This window comes from Scomber japonicus, chromosome 5, assembly GCF_027409825.1.
Source record: "Scomber japonicus isolate fScoJap1 chromosome 5, fScoJap1.pri, whole genome shotgun sequence".
Taxonomy (NCBI): Eukaryota; Metazoa; Chordata; class Actinopteri; order Scombriformes; family Scombridae; genus Scomber; species Scomber japonicus.
Window position 1 is genome coordinate 13,187,516 of NC_070582.1, and position 14,515 is coordinate 13,202,030.

The following is a 14,515-nucleotide window of genomic DNA, read 5'->3' on the forward strand; positions in this document are numbered from 1 at the left end:
CAGCAGCAGCTGCAGCACCTGGGCCCTCAGCTCCTCCAGCTCCTGCTCCTCTGTCAGCGGCTCCTGTTCCTTCATCCTCTTCTCCTCCCCCTCGCCATCTTCTTCCTTCAGCTTCTTCTCTTCCCCCTCCTCCTCCTCTTCCTCTTGAGCTCTCTCCTGGTCCATCTCCTCCTTCTCGTTGTTCTCTTCCAGGACGCCTCTCTCCTTTGCTGTTATCTCGTTGTCCATGATGGGGCTGCTGTCTGCTTTCAGATCGCAAGGGTCATCTGGTGGAAAAATGACAGTGAAATCAGAAAGGGATGCCTCATTGACAAAGAGAGGGAGACAGAAAGAGAGATTTACAGGTGACAAAGCACTCTGTCATCACCTCAGTTTAGTCATGCTTTCAACTAGCCACAGATTGTTTTTAATTTTGAATCAACAGCACCATCTTGTGATTAAAGTGGCATTGAGTCCAACCTCTATTTCACTCATCTACAATAATTTAACACACTACTCACTTTAAATATACAGAATAATTTATATGCTTTTGAAGAGATTGCAGATTATGATTTTAATAGAAAAGATGTAAGAAAACTATTCACTTGGGGAAAAAGGCTTATTTTCCAAAAATGTGTCAAAATGTTTAGAAAGTATGTAGATGTTAAGCGAGACAGCATTAATATATTTCACACATTAAAGCCATCTGATCAAAATTTTTAAGACACATACATGATCTTGTTTTACATTCATCTATCTGTGCTGTGGATTTATATTTCTAACCAGTAGGTGGAGCAAGTTAGCTGACACAATGCGGAGAAAGAAGGGGGGAGGTGAGCCTGTATGCTGAAGCAATCACTATGACTCACCACTCAGCAATGCACCTCAAAGTCCATAACAACACAAGCGACCATTCATAGTAAGAAAGATGTGACAAACATGCGCCTCTCTAATATCAGATTGTCTCACAATATACAGTTTTCTTAGGCTTTTGTTTTCTTTTTTTAAGGTTTTTTTGTTCCTTCTTTGTGGACAGCTTGGACTGAGTTGGGAGTTGCTGTAAATGCAGGCCTGTAAAGCCTAATGAGACATTGCATATGATTATGGACTATACAAATAAACTTTACTTGACAATAGCTACAGCTGTTGCTTTGCTGAAACTGTCAAGATTAACGGCCAAAGCCAAAACTAGAGGGGTAGGCGTCATCTAGAGCACAACAAAATAGCAGTATATAAATTTGATTGAGCTCAGATGAGTGTTGGAGAAAGTGTCGGGCTGTTGTCAGGAGCAGTAGAAAGTTAAAAGATCACTTGTGCTTCAGTTACTGTCTCATCTCGAGAAATGCTGCTTACATCACACACGCTGGCCTAATGTCACTCCATGCTATTTCTCAATAACATGCCCCCCAGGGTCAAGTCCATCTCAGAAATAAATTGATATGTAGCATCAAACGCTCATGTTAAAGTGGTCTCCAAATGGCTCAAAATTGCTATTTGTAGTCAGAAAGGAGAGTGAGGTTGGTAGAGAGGAACTGTGTTTGTTGAGAGATGAGAACAGAGAGATGTGACAAGAGAAAAAAAGGTGCAGCAGGGGACGGAGTAAGGCATTAACTAAAGATCTATCTAATTAAGAGTGATGTTCACTGGGGTAATCTGGACTCTGGGGATGTTTCCATTTCTTGTGGTAATTATTTTTCTTCCTTGTTGTTCCCCCTTTGCTGGATGTAACTGTTTCCATTACAGTTAAGCACATGCAACATATTTTCATCCTATATTATGTCACATTAATTATGGTATTCTGTCCCTGTTTTTATGTTAATTTTACCCATTTTATTTGGAGCACTCTATGTATACAATTTCTTTATTGTAAAGCACTCTTAGCTGCATTTCTTGTATGAAAGGTGGCACATAAACAAAGTTTATTATTGTTATTATCTGTGTGACAATAGCAGCAGCCTGCATCTTTATTCCTTCCTGTCAAATAATAATGTTAATTTAAATAATGCATCCCCTGAGAGGCGTGTAAGAGGTTTCATGAGCACTGGGCTATTTTGTCATTAAACTTTGATGCTGGAGTAATGAGTTAGTCATAAAGAAGAGAGCTGGAGCTGTGTGGCAGGGGGAGAGCTTGAGCTGCTTGTATAGCCAGCGGCAGCTAAAGGCCATCAAGAGACAAAAGGCTTCCCACTGAATATCACTCACATCCAAATTTTTCAGGATGAGTAGCTCAGGGTGAGATAACTTGGAAAGCTTTGGCTGTGTTTCAGTTCTTTGTTTTTACAAATGCGCAATGTAGACTGTCCTGGGCTGGACACAAACTACAACTGATCAGTAACAGTCAGATTACAATGAAAACACAGCACAAATTAAGTATTGTACAAAGCTTTTTATCCTGCTTGATGTACTGCTGCTGGACATTTGCTCCATGCCCAAGAGAAATTGTTTGGGAAATCCATTAATACTAGACAGATGTATTGGGGAAAAAACTCTTAAACTCCCTTTGGCTGCATGAACTATACAAGCCCCCCTTACAGAGCAACCCCTGCTGCAGTGTTCCCATAAGTCTCCTTTGCTTTGTACAACAGCTTGTTAATTATTTCCCGTCTTAAATAAGCTTTATCATCTCACCTTGTGAGTGAATGTCAAACACACTATGCAGCAGAATCAGCTGCAGTGACACCTGTGATCACTGTACTGCATACCTGCCATGGGGCTGGTTTTTAGTCAAGCTGGGATTGCATTAGACATGGACGCTGCTTGCATACAAGAGTAGGGATGGGCATCCATGTCATCTCAGGAGCAGTGTTACAGCTCCAGGGAGAGGATGGCTTTATCTAACCACAGCACATTCCTTCGTAATCACATTGCAGCAGAACGCATTGAGTATGTCAATGCAAACATTGTGCTACTCTAGAAAAGAGTGGACAAGCAGTGTCAGCATCTCAGGACCCTTGTCTGAGATTAAATTTAAACACTAATGTTGCAACACAAACCCTTTGTTTTGCTTTGGATTTGGTGTCCATTTGGGGTTTTGGTGTTTGGTGATGGGGTGAAGAGTAATGATATTTGCACTTTGCAAAATTGAGGAGCAGAGTGAAGATTTTTAGTATAAAGTAGCGTGCTGGCTGGGAGAGGCGTGGATGTAGGGCACAGTCTTGCTTCAGCCTGGCACCACAGGAAAGCTTTTCTCCATCAAATAACCAGTGTGATTCTGCAGTTAGAGATGTAGTTCTAAATATTAAAAATGCAGCAAAAACTGAAACTCAATCTTACAGTGTAATACAGTAAATAGCAGGGTATGCCACGAGTCATTACTGAATAAGGAATGGTCCACATTTCTCATATTGGTATATGATTAAAAATGTGACACAAAGTATTTTGCATATGAGCTTTTCTATTGTTTCTCTGTGGCTGCTGTTGAAAATATCTAATTTTACTGTTTTGAGAGGAACATCTGGAGTCAAATCAGCTGTGAAAGGAAGTGACAGCTGACTGAAACAAGAGCTACAGACTGTCTGCAGGTGTAGCGTGATGTATGCCTCGTGCTGAACAGTGCATGAAAACGAAATTAAGCAGACAGGTGTTGACATTGGCTGACAGTGGTGGTGATAGTGGTGTGTGTGTAACATGTGTTTGCGTTTTCGTCTGTCCTATTTATATAATGTGTATCAACATGTCCATATGTGTATATTGTGTGTGTAAATAACTGTCTATTTGTACTACTATTTGTACATGTATATGTGTATATATGTATGTGAGCATGCAGACTTGAGTATCCCTGATCCCCACTCTTAGTGAGACTATATACATATATATGATCACACACATCCTATGCTTTATACTGCTTCTGTTCAGTGTATATATGTATGCAATGGATCTCTGTAGGTGTGTAGGAGGCCGTGCATAATGCACTACACCCCCTCCTACCCCAGCTTTGAAGCCAGCCGAGTACTGATGTTGTAGCTTTTCCCCTGCACTGGCACACTTCCTCAACAACACATCATACAGCACAGGGAAGGGGGAGGGTTGAAAAGAGGAAAGGAGGAGAAGACAACAAGAGAGATACAAGAAAGGAGAAGTTAAGATATGGCCTGAGGGCACTCGAGCTGCTTCTACTGATCCCTTCCTCCTAACCACTAAGGAGGAGTCACTTGAAGCCATACACTAGTTCATCTCCATGGTGACCTCTGCAACCCAGGTGTTCACCATATGGAAAGTCACCTTGCTAATAAGGTTTTGTTGTTGTCCACAGTTTTGCTTATGGAAACCTTTCTGTCTGTCATTTGCTTTTCCCCACAGAGAAACCCAAGCAATCTTATCCGGAGTCCCTTCATGAAGCCCACATAACGTTACTAGAGACCCAACAGCTTGTGATGGGCAGCGAACTACAGAGAGATCTGATGAGGTAATGTGAATTTATCTCCTCCTCACTCTGTACTTTGACAACTCCAGGGAGCACGAGGAACAACAGCAGGAGAAGACAAGAAAAGAAACAGGAACCACAAGTACCAAAGACTTGGACTGAATTAATTAAATGGAAAATGGAAAACCCATGTTTACACTTTCAAAGAGAAATAAGGGAAAATGGGTCAATGAAACAGAAATGCAGAATGTGCAATAATTTAGCCTCATTAGATGAGCATGCACAAAAACCGTGTCAGTGTGCACGTTTGATTGATTCAGGTAATAGGTTTTTATTTTTTATGGGGGCATGTGTACATGTACACATGTGTCTGTTGTGTAGCTATTCCATTAAGAGATATGAAGAGCAACCGAGAGCAAAGCATGAAAACAAGTGATGCAATAATAATCCATTTGATCACAAATCAGTGCCTCCCACCTGAAAGCAAATCTCTCAGGAAGATTTACATCACTTAAATCACAGAGGAAAGAGGGGATACCACAGCTTACCATGTTGCTGCCAAATCCACAAAGGATAAGGACACAGAGGGAGAGATAGGACGTGCTAATGATAGGTTGACAATGCTCAACAGTTCAGTCAAGAAAGTCAAGAAAAATCCATAGAATAAACTGCGAGAAGGAGCCCCATGAGATCATGAACTTTTTCTACTCATATGAAGTTTTAAGAATTTTTCCATTACCCAACCAAGAGGAAAAAAACATATGGCACACTCAGTTTTGTCAGAGACCCACAGAGTGCCTTGAAAGCCTGCTTTAAAATGAAGTACTGAAGTCTCTTGGGACACAAATGGGGATAGGGTTGTGCAGGGAAACATGTCGCACTCTAGAGCTTCAGGACTAAAAGAGAAGGAGCTGAAACGCCCATGGGTGGAAAAGCATGCAGGATTTGTTTTCACTTAGCTCCATGACTGGTCATGTTAAACACTGGTATGAGAATCTCACATTGTTGTTTTTCTCAGAGATCTCTGCAGCTCCCAAATCTACAAAGTTTGTCTTAGGCAGCAACTTTGCTGTTTATTAGTTCCAGTGAGCCGAGAGAAATCCTGTTTGTGCACCCTTGGGGAGTATCGCTGCTGATGTGAATTTCACAGTGTGAGGGCACAACACTGGAGAGGAGTGTAGGGAAAGGAGGAGAGGACAGGAGAGATTCTGCGTGGGCTGAGGTACAGGCAGGTGCAAAGGTTTGCGTGTCTGTGCATTTGTGTGTGTGTGTGTGTGTGTGTGTGTGTGTGTGTGTGTGTGTGTGTTGGAGTGTGTGTGGGTGCTGAAGAGAGCAGAGGATTGCGACTGGAAGAGGGGGAAGAGAAACTGAGTGGGAAAGCACAGAGAAGGATGGAGAGAGATGGTCGACTCGTGCATGTAGGAGGAACAATATGGTGGCCGAAGGTTGTTAAGATACACAAACAGCTTTCAAATGCCAAATCAGCCTTTGATGGTGTTGTATTGATCAGTGGGAAGGTGTGTTTATGTAAGTGAATCTGTATTCCCTGTTGGTAGATGTGATAAGTGATTTTAGTCTTTCAAGTGCAGCATAAAATTGTCCCCCAGACAGACTGGAAAAGTATTTAACATGAAGGTCTAGAAAATAGCCATTGTTCTGAATAAAGTCACCTTTTTATCAGGATCAACTCTAGCCAGAATTGACCTGCAATGCAATTTAATCCAGTACGAGTGTAATTTAAAAAATGAGAGTTAATACTAGCTGTTATTCAATCCACTTTTGCTTGGCTGTATGTCTATCTTTATTATGGTCAATCAGTCAGGATTCACGCTACATTAAGCAAGACACTTGCCATCACTAGATGCTGAATTTCCAGCTTTAAAAGCAAGCCTCAGGCTGTGATGAAAGAAAAGAGGTCTCCAGAGTTAAGATAACAGAAATACGTGTTAGGGAGAAGGAATTTCTCCTGAGACAGCATCCAAGTTATGATGGTCAGTGCTGAGGCTTTGGGCTAGTAAATGTAATAAAGGAAATTAGTCACTGGACATTTAGAAGAAATTAGTTTATTAATTCTACAGCTAACTTTGCACAGTAAGGGGCCTCGAGAGATAATCCACCAAAGTAATGTTATTGCAAGTTTAATTTTAGGACAGTACCACACAGGAAAAGGAAGTCAGATCCTGGCAATCTGGCTGCTGGTCAAAAGGCTGTTGACCTGTGGTTTTCTCTCTGTCCCCCTCCACACCAATAAACATCCTCCTGACAGTGTCTCACAGAGAGTTTATCTGTCTGCACACCCATTCAAAACACACAGAAAACTCACAGTTACAGTTTCTTCCTCATTCCGTCACAAAGACACACAAAAACATACCACGCATTCTTGACTGAACTGTTGCACAAAGTTAAACAGTACTGATTCTGTATGAGGGAAAAATGAAGATGCATTGTGCCAAATGTCATAACTGAACATTTAGTGGTTCAGCTGTTAAACTTGTTTGGTAACTTCATCTTTTGCTGCGACAGCTCAACAGTTCAACAAAACCATAATATGCACAGTGAATATTCCACAAGAATTCATTTGTGAGCTGAAAACAACCTGAGCATGAAGTATAAAAAAATCATAGCTCGACTAAAATAACATCCAACACTGCATGACTCCACAGTGCATCAATTATCAATCAGTCTCAGAATAACATATGCAACACATCAAATATCTAACACAGTCTACACTAATGACTACATTATTTCCTGCCTCTGGCTGCCATCCATCCATTACCTGGCAGTGTGTAGTCTCCATCAAATGTCCACAGATACCAGAGCTGACAGTAATGCCCAGTCGTCAGTCAGTCTGTCAGCTATACTACAGCTCCTAATAAAGACAAGCTTCCACAATAATCTCCCCACCTCTTACCACCTGACCACCTCTCTCCTCCTCCGGCTCTTCAGGTCGCCACCCCATCCCTCACTTTAGGAGTAAACACTCTTGTCTTAATAGAGATAAACATCAACCCTCTACCTATTTCAGCTGATCATATCTGATCTGTAGTGTGGGCTAAAAATAGCCACACGGCATCCAACTGCACAGAAGCAGCATCGCAGATAAACACACACTGACAAAACAGCTGCACAGACCTGTAGAGTCCAAAGCCTCCTCGATGAGTGGAGGTAAACGCAGTCCATCCATAGCCCCCTGTAGCTGCAGCAAAGAGGGAGAGACAGAGAAAGAGAGTGGGCGAGAGAGGGTCAGAGGCTCCACACGCCCACCTCAGCTGCAGGGAGAGAGAGAGACAAACACACGGAAAGTACTGAGCACAACGTCAAGTACTCGCATACACACAGGCTTCAGTGCATACACACACACAAACAGGCTGTACCTCAAGAGAATTTGGGGAGGATCCGGGGAGCTGAAGGCTGAGCTCTGGAGCGTGGGAGAGATGCCGAGAGGGAAGAGGGGAGGAGCAGAGTCGAGGGAAAGATGCTGTTTTCCAGACGGCAGGCTTCGTCTCCCTGCACAGACCTCCCTCTCTCCCTCTCTCTCTCTCCCTCATACATACACACACACACACACACACACACACACACACACAGTCTCTCTCTTTTGCCCTCCTTGCTTAGATTTACTCTCTTTACTATTTTTGTACTCTTCTTTTGACTTCTTCCCTCTTTTCAGTGCATCCACTTCCTCTTTCCTATTTTCCTCATTTTTTGTCTGCAAACAGTACAATACTCAATATCTATTCATCATTCAACTCTAAAGGAATTACATCTACAGTGAGCAATCCAAACAAAAGCACACATAAAATGTACTGAAATGTACAGAGTCTGTCAAATAGACCCGAAAACAATATACTGTATGCACAAAGAAGAGTAATTTCTAAATGATTAAAAAAAATCAAAATGAATTTAGAAATTCCAAATCTGGAAAAGATCTCAGGCTTTCCCTTCTACATTATAATAAGAAGGCATAATTTAAGAGCTCAATCCACCAATGTGGAACTGTTGGCAAAACAGCAGATCTCCACTGACCCAATGCATTTGGCTGCCAGTAGTGCCAAATCTGCATATATTTATCATGTCAATTCCAACTGTCTTGACAATTAGCACCTAATTAAACGTTTTTGGCAATTGAGAATCTAAACCTGACATGTACACAAGCACAAAAAAAATCAGATAAGAGACTTCTAAAACAAGTTAAGAAGATCACATGACCAAAGCGTACTACATTTTGGCTTCTTGCAGTGCTCACAATTCATCTGTGCTTTCCTGTACACACACACAAGCTTCCTCACACACTTGTGAACATTCAGCCCCTAAGCCAAATTAATTTACCTATAATGAGATCCAGACAGGCTGTTGCAGTGGAGGCTGACAGCTAGCACTGCAGATTACTGATCATTTCCCTTCCATTGTTCATTTCCTCCACTCCCCACACTGACGCTTTCTCTCTCTGTTTACTGCTAATGAACGGTGACTCTTGTGCTATGAACAGCATCTGAAACAAGCCCCCCCTCCATCTCTATTTTCATAACAACTCTCTACATGTAGTCTCTCTGTCTGTTTCTCACCTCTTTCTTTCTCTTTCCCTCCCTCCGTTTAAGCCGCTATCACATCTGGTTACTTCTCTGAAGCACGTAAGAAGCCAGAAATGTTAGGTGTGCCGTGAAACAATCTCAAAGTATGTCAGCGTAGAGAGAGAGAGGAAAGGAGGGCCTGGCTTAACGGTTTGCTGGCCCTGTAAGAGGATATTCCTATCACAGTGCTGTCTGAGAGCAGGAAATGCTTTGTAGACGCACACGTACACAAAACATATAGTCACACACATGTACCCATATAGAGCCTGGTGACATCTGAAAGAAAAAAACAACATTAACAGAAAAAAGCAGAAAGTCTCTGTTTAAGTGTCAGCATGGTCTTGTTTGTACCTAAGATAAAAAGCAACTGACTTCTCAGGGACAAGCAACAAGTAACAAAGGATAAAAGGTACCAGATTGAAAAAGATTGATGCCTGGTTGTAAGCACTTCCTTCACTTCCTCAGGCAGCTGTTATCCCCAGACAAGCAGATTTAGCATGGAGGCATCTTTCAATTTGAAGTCATCCCACAAATTCCTCACCAAACACAATAACAGTCCCACACAGAGACACACGCAGGCAGGCAGGGAGAGCTGTGGAGAGAGTTGACTGACAAGGTGTTGATAATGAGCTGACAACGTCTGGCTTCGATCCACCCGTGTCACTCTAGTGTGGCAGGAGTCTGGTTGCAGACAGGGTGTACAGGGTGAATGCAGATACCATCAAACCTTGGTCAATCACTAAAATCATTCTCAGTGCTTATTTAAAACTGCTTGCTGAAACAGATGGGCGGGATGTAACTGCCTTGGGACATCTCACATAGATGCAGCTGTAAATCTATTTGCCAAAATACACTGAGTGTGTTGTTGAATTCCGTGCTGCTGGGAACAGCTCTTTCTGAAAATCATTCAATTTTTTCTCAGTGGAAAACCCCACCCATACTGTAGCGAACTAAAACAGTGATTTTAAAAAAGGAAAATAAGACCCCAAAAAATATCTACAAGTCCCATTTGACCAAGGTCTGGCCCCCAGCAGCAGTGTTAGAGATGAGCTGTTTGTTCTGTAACAAAGATCAGTCCCACGGAGCATGAGGTCAAATGCAGGGAATCATACTGCGGTCTTTGTATTGTCCAGATTCAAAAAGTCACATATGCATGGTGCCCACAACTACAGCATAGACCTCAGGAATGTGAGCCTGTAATTGGCATGTAACACAAACGGTCACATTCATGCATAAACGCACAAAGGACCAACAGTTACTTCAAGTATTTGTGATCTGTATCTTTTAGTTTAGATCCTCCATTCATGTTATCTTGAGTGGAATGACGCTTTCCAATGACTGTGTTACTTGCAGAAAAATGTGAACCATCCATGTCAATATGTGTGGAATTTATGTCTGATATACTGTTCATATGTTTTACATTGATCCTATTATGTGACTACACTGCTTATGTGTTTGTTTAGCACACAGAAAAGAAATACATTGAAGCTCCTATAATCAGTATTTTTAAATAGTATATAGTGGATCAAGTGACTATGGGCCTGATTTACTAAGATCCCAAATAGTGGGTACTAAACTGCGTGCACAGTGCAATAGCGTTTTGTTTGTGTGCGTTTTGCGGGTGATCTACTAATAATAACTGCGTAAATGAAAACAGGTGTAACAGGGTGGAGACAGAAGTATGTAAATGAGGGTTTTGCGTGTCTGAATGGAGAGTTTGGACGAGCAGAAAGCTGCAAGCGCAAAATGAAATGTGATCAGGATCTAGTGCAAGAGGTTAACAAATATATTGAGTTATAAAAAAAGCAAATATTACCAGAAAAACCGACATATGGGAGAGTATTTGTGACGAAGTCAATTCTGTTAGTAAAACCAAAAATATTCCACTCCAAAAATATAACACATTTGGAAAAGTTATTGTGCCCCCGTCTCCTCCTCTCCATAGTAACAGAAGTCATCTGTGTGCAGTGCTCAGCCGGTTAATACCTGCCCTTCAAATGTATTATTTATAGACACAGTTTTCGTCAGAAAAATTACCTTCAGGTTTGGTAAATCACAATGCGCATGCTAAATAACATATTTGCATTTTCTCGTCCCTGTATTTTGCACACTGGAGTTGAAACGCCCCATATTACATATTCATTATGGCAAATGTACTAAATGGACAGCGTGTATTATCTTGCACAGTTGCAAGACGCAAACCTCAGTGCGCTGCGTTAGTAGATCAGCTTGCACATTTTTTGCAGATGCTCACGTTTTTACACACACAAACCTTTAGTAAATCAGGCATGTGTATGTGAAAGGGGTCCTTTATAGTAACCAACAGAGAATTATCTCTTGACTCTGCAGTTCCTCACAGCTCTAAGGAGCATTTCAGTGCCTTTCAGCTGATGGTTTTGGTTTCATGGCCTGAAATTTTTACTGTTTTGGTTGACTCTCACAGCTCTAATCCAGATGCAGCATGCAGTTGTTTTAGCCAAAAAACTCCTTTAAACCTACCTGCACCAAACAACAGACAACTAGCTCATGAACTTGTTTGATCATTTAGCAGCTACAGAGCTAAATCATTTGCTCAGTAGTTGGTGGAGGCCAAACTAGATCTAAAAGTGACATTCATGGCCAGAAACACTTCTTCAAAATAATCTTAATGTTCTGTGTCTGCTGGATGTGTAAATAGCCAACTTTTTGTTAACCCAGGTGAAAGTGACAATATGTCAATATTGATTTTTAACAGTTTACAGTTTACAGCTACAAACAAGTGGCCAAACAATCTAAAGTAATGCAGGCTTATCATGAAGTAGCCAAAAGACAAGTTTTTGGGCAAAAGTCCCCAGACAGGATGACTGTTGTCCACAGGTTGATAATTTCTTGATGTTAAGAATTAACAGAAACATACAAGGTAGACAAAAAGCAGGCACACAGCATCAGAGCTGACATTATGAAGGCTGGATTATAAACTGAACAAAGTGAAAGGGGTGAAATGTCTCAGGGCCCCAGAGGCCTGAGGGTTCTACCATGTGGTTCCCAGTGTGTCATTTGATATGCAGTGATTTAATAACTTGGTCTCCAGATTTTGGAAAATGCAACACTTAACCACAACAGGCCTTTTCCATGGAAGACATTTTGACATGTTATAATAGGAAAAGCGCAGGTTCAAATAATATAATTAATGTTGGCTGAAGTCCATATAGCTTCTTATGTTTCAGGGTCCTGGTGTTGTGCAATCTGGCTCACTGGGACACTTTAATACAGAGCCTTCATTAATATTATAAGAAAAATCTGCATTTTAATATAAAGTATTAAGAATTGTATTTATATGTGTGTAAATTTTGCATATTCCTAAGATAAATTGTGACCAAACCTGTAGCATATAGTTATATGTGAGACATATTGCTTTCAGATGTTGTTTGCAGTGAGCACTCATGGTCAATTAGACGTGTCAGGATACACAACATACAGGGGATAGAAACAATAGAAACAACAGATAATCATACAAGGGACTATTGGTTGTTAGATATCTTAAAAATCTGCTCTAATGATTATATTGGTCCATTTGCACTGGTCACAGCAAAAGCCCCACTACAGCCATCCAGTTAATATCATTTGCTTGTGGATACACCAAAAGGATCAACAGGCTGTATAATTACTCTCTGGTGACAGTATATCATTGTCATTGTCAGCTGGTCATGTAATAGAACCTCAGAGCTATAAAAGACAGTGATTCACCCCACAATCCGCTTTACACCACCGGGCTGCCAGCCTTTAACTCCAACCATCACTGTGGTGCTCTGTGGTTGCTTAGCAACTAAAGGAAATTGGAGGTGCCTTTGAATTAGGGCTTTTTAAGAGGTGATTTATATGAAGACCTTGATGATAAATGTATCCATAAATCTGAAATGTTCTACGGGCCATTTCTGTGCCTTCGTCACTGGAAGTTCTAATTCTGGTCACAGATACTGCAGCATTACAGAGCTGCAGTTCCTGTGCCTGCTGAGGAATAAGGCTGGCAGGTCTTTGCTGAATGCAGAATACATTTTTATGTTATAGTGCTGTAACAGAGGAAGGGAACATGGCCTGTTGTCATGACACCATGCACAGGAAATGGGAAGGGCCCAGTGCTGCCAGAGGAGTCTAAATCCATGTGGAAGTTGCCAGAGAGTTCAGAACTTTCCCATAATATAAGGTCATGCAATCTGAGTGACCGAAAGACACAAACACACACACCTATATTTATATTTAGACAGACATATAAATTAAGCTCACAAAATGTAGACCATGCTATGCTTATAGCTAATTCCATTTACTTCCCACTCTCATTAGTGTTTCTGTAAGAGAAAAAAAAGTGTCGCTCTTACTCCCCCTCAACAAAAGAGAGCAGGAGTGAAGCTGCAGCGGTCCTTTTGGTGGCCTCCTCTATGCAGGTCCCATCCCCTACAGTCACCATGCCAACCGGTGTGAGGAGGAGGCTTAGCTGTGGGCCCAAAGAGACTTGATGAGGTCCTGGGATAATTAGCAGCTCATTATGGAGCCCAGTGAATAGGCCAACGAGCTCCAGGAGCCACGGGGGAGAGCGCAATGGAAAACACAGAATCAGAGCTCACATCAAAGGGAAGTGTTCACTTTTTAGATCACATAATACAGAAGAGACAGAGATTGGGAAGGAAAATATTGCTCTCTGTTCACACCTACAAATATAGCTCATAATCCCCATTTTTAAGCCTATGTGTGTGTGGGTGGCTGTGTGTATGTGTGCATTAGTCAGTCTCTGCCTCACACCAATCTGAGTATTTTTTTTTCTCAGCCAGAGGCCTTAGTTGCTCCACAAATGCATGAAACCAAGCAGGTCTTCCTCCTACACACACACACACACACACACACACACACACACACACACACAATATGCACATAACTCTTAAATTTAAACTTGTATAAAGTACAGGAACACTGTGTGAGTTCCAGAGATCCCCAGGTAAGCTATCTGTCCATCATCCCCATTCTTGTCCCTGTATCTCGCTGTGCGTCTGTGCCTTTGCTTGGCATGCAGGCAGGCACTAGTCACGCAGGCTAAACCATGCACACTGCTGTGCCAGGTGACCCATATTGCAGTGCGGCTGAGTTTAACCGTGCATGAGCTTGTGCATGTGTTTGTCTGCATCTACTGCCTCCCAGCAATGACTTGCAGCATTAATGTTGATGCTGTTGTGTTGTTGAGTAAATGTGCATCTTTTTTGATATTTGAAGGTGACACTTTACATGTATTATAGCAGTGTGATGTGTCATTATTGATTATTGTGGCTATGATGATACTACATACTGTGGCCGCAGTTCCTTGTTAAGTGAATGGAGTTGAATCCATTTATCTTTGATTGTCAGCATCCTATAGGACTCCATTTCTATCCTGATGGAAACTACATCACACAGTTACAGACATGGATCACTCTTCAGAAAGCATTGATGTTTACAGTATTAAATATATGACCCAGATTGGGTGCTTACTGAAATGCACAAAAATGCTGCAATGGGACCATGTATTCAAGAATTGTGTGGAAACATGTAGAAAAGCCTCATTCTGCATAACAGTAGAGGGCGCTACTCTTCCACA

The 14,515-nt window shown here is 41.6% G+C and overlaps 1 protein-coding gene across 1 annotated transcript in view; it reads right to left on the minus strand.

The window, feature by feature from the left end:
- Window positions 1–7,771, minus strand: part of LOC128358495 (coiled-coil domain-containing protein 136-like) — a 20,321-nt gene extending 12,550 nt beyond the window's left edge. The window contains exons 1-3 of the mRNA XM_053318797.1: window positions 7,717–7,771; window positions 7,475–7,538; window positions 1–266 (exon numbers count right to left, since the gene is read on the minus strand). The exon at window positions 1–266 is cut by the window's left edge and continues 61 nt beyond it. Of these exons, the coding sequence (XP_053174772.1) occupies window positions 1–266; window positions 7,475–7,526 (318 nt within the window). The 5' untranslated portion in view covers window positions 7,527–7,538; window positions 7,717–7,771. The remainder of the gene's footprint in view (window positions 267–7,474; window positions 7,539–7,716) is intronic.
- Window positions 7,772–14,515: the final 6,744 nt, after the last annotated feature.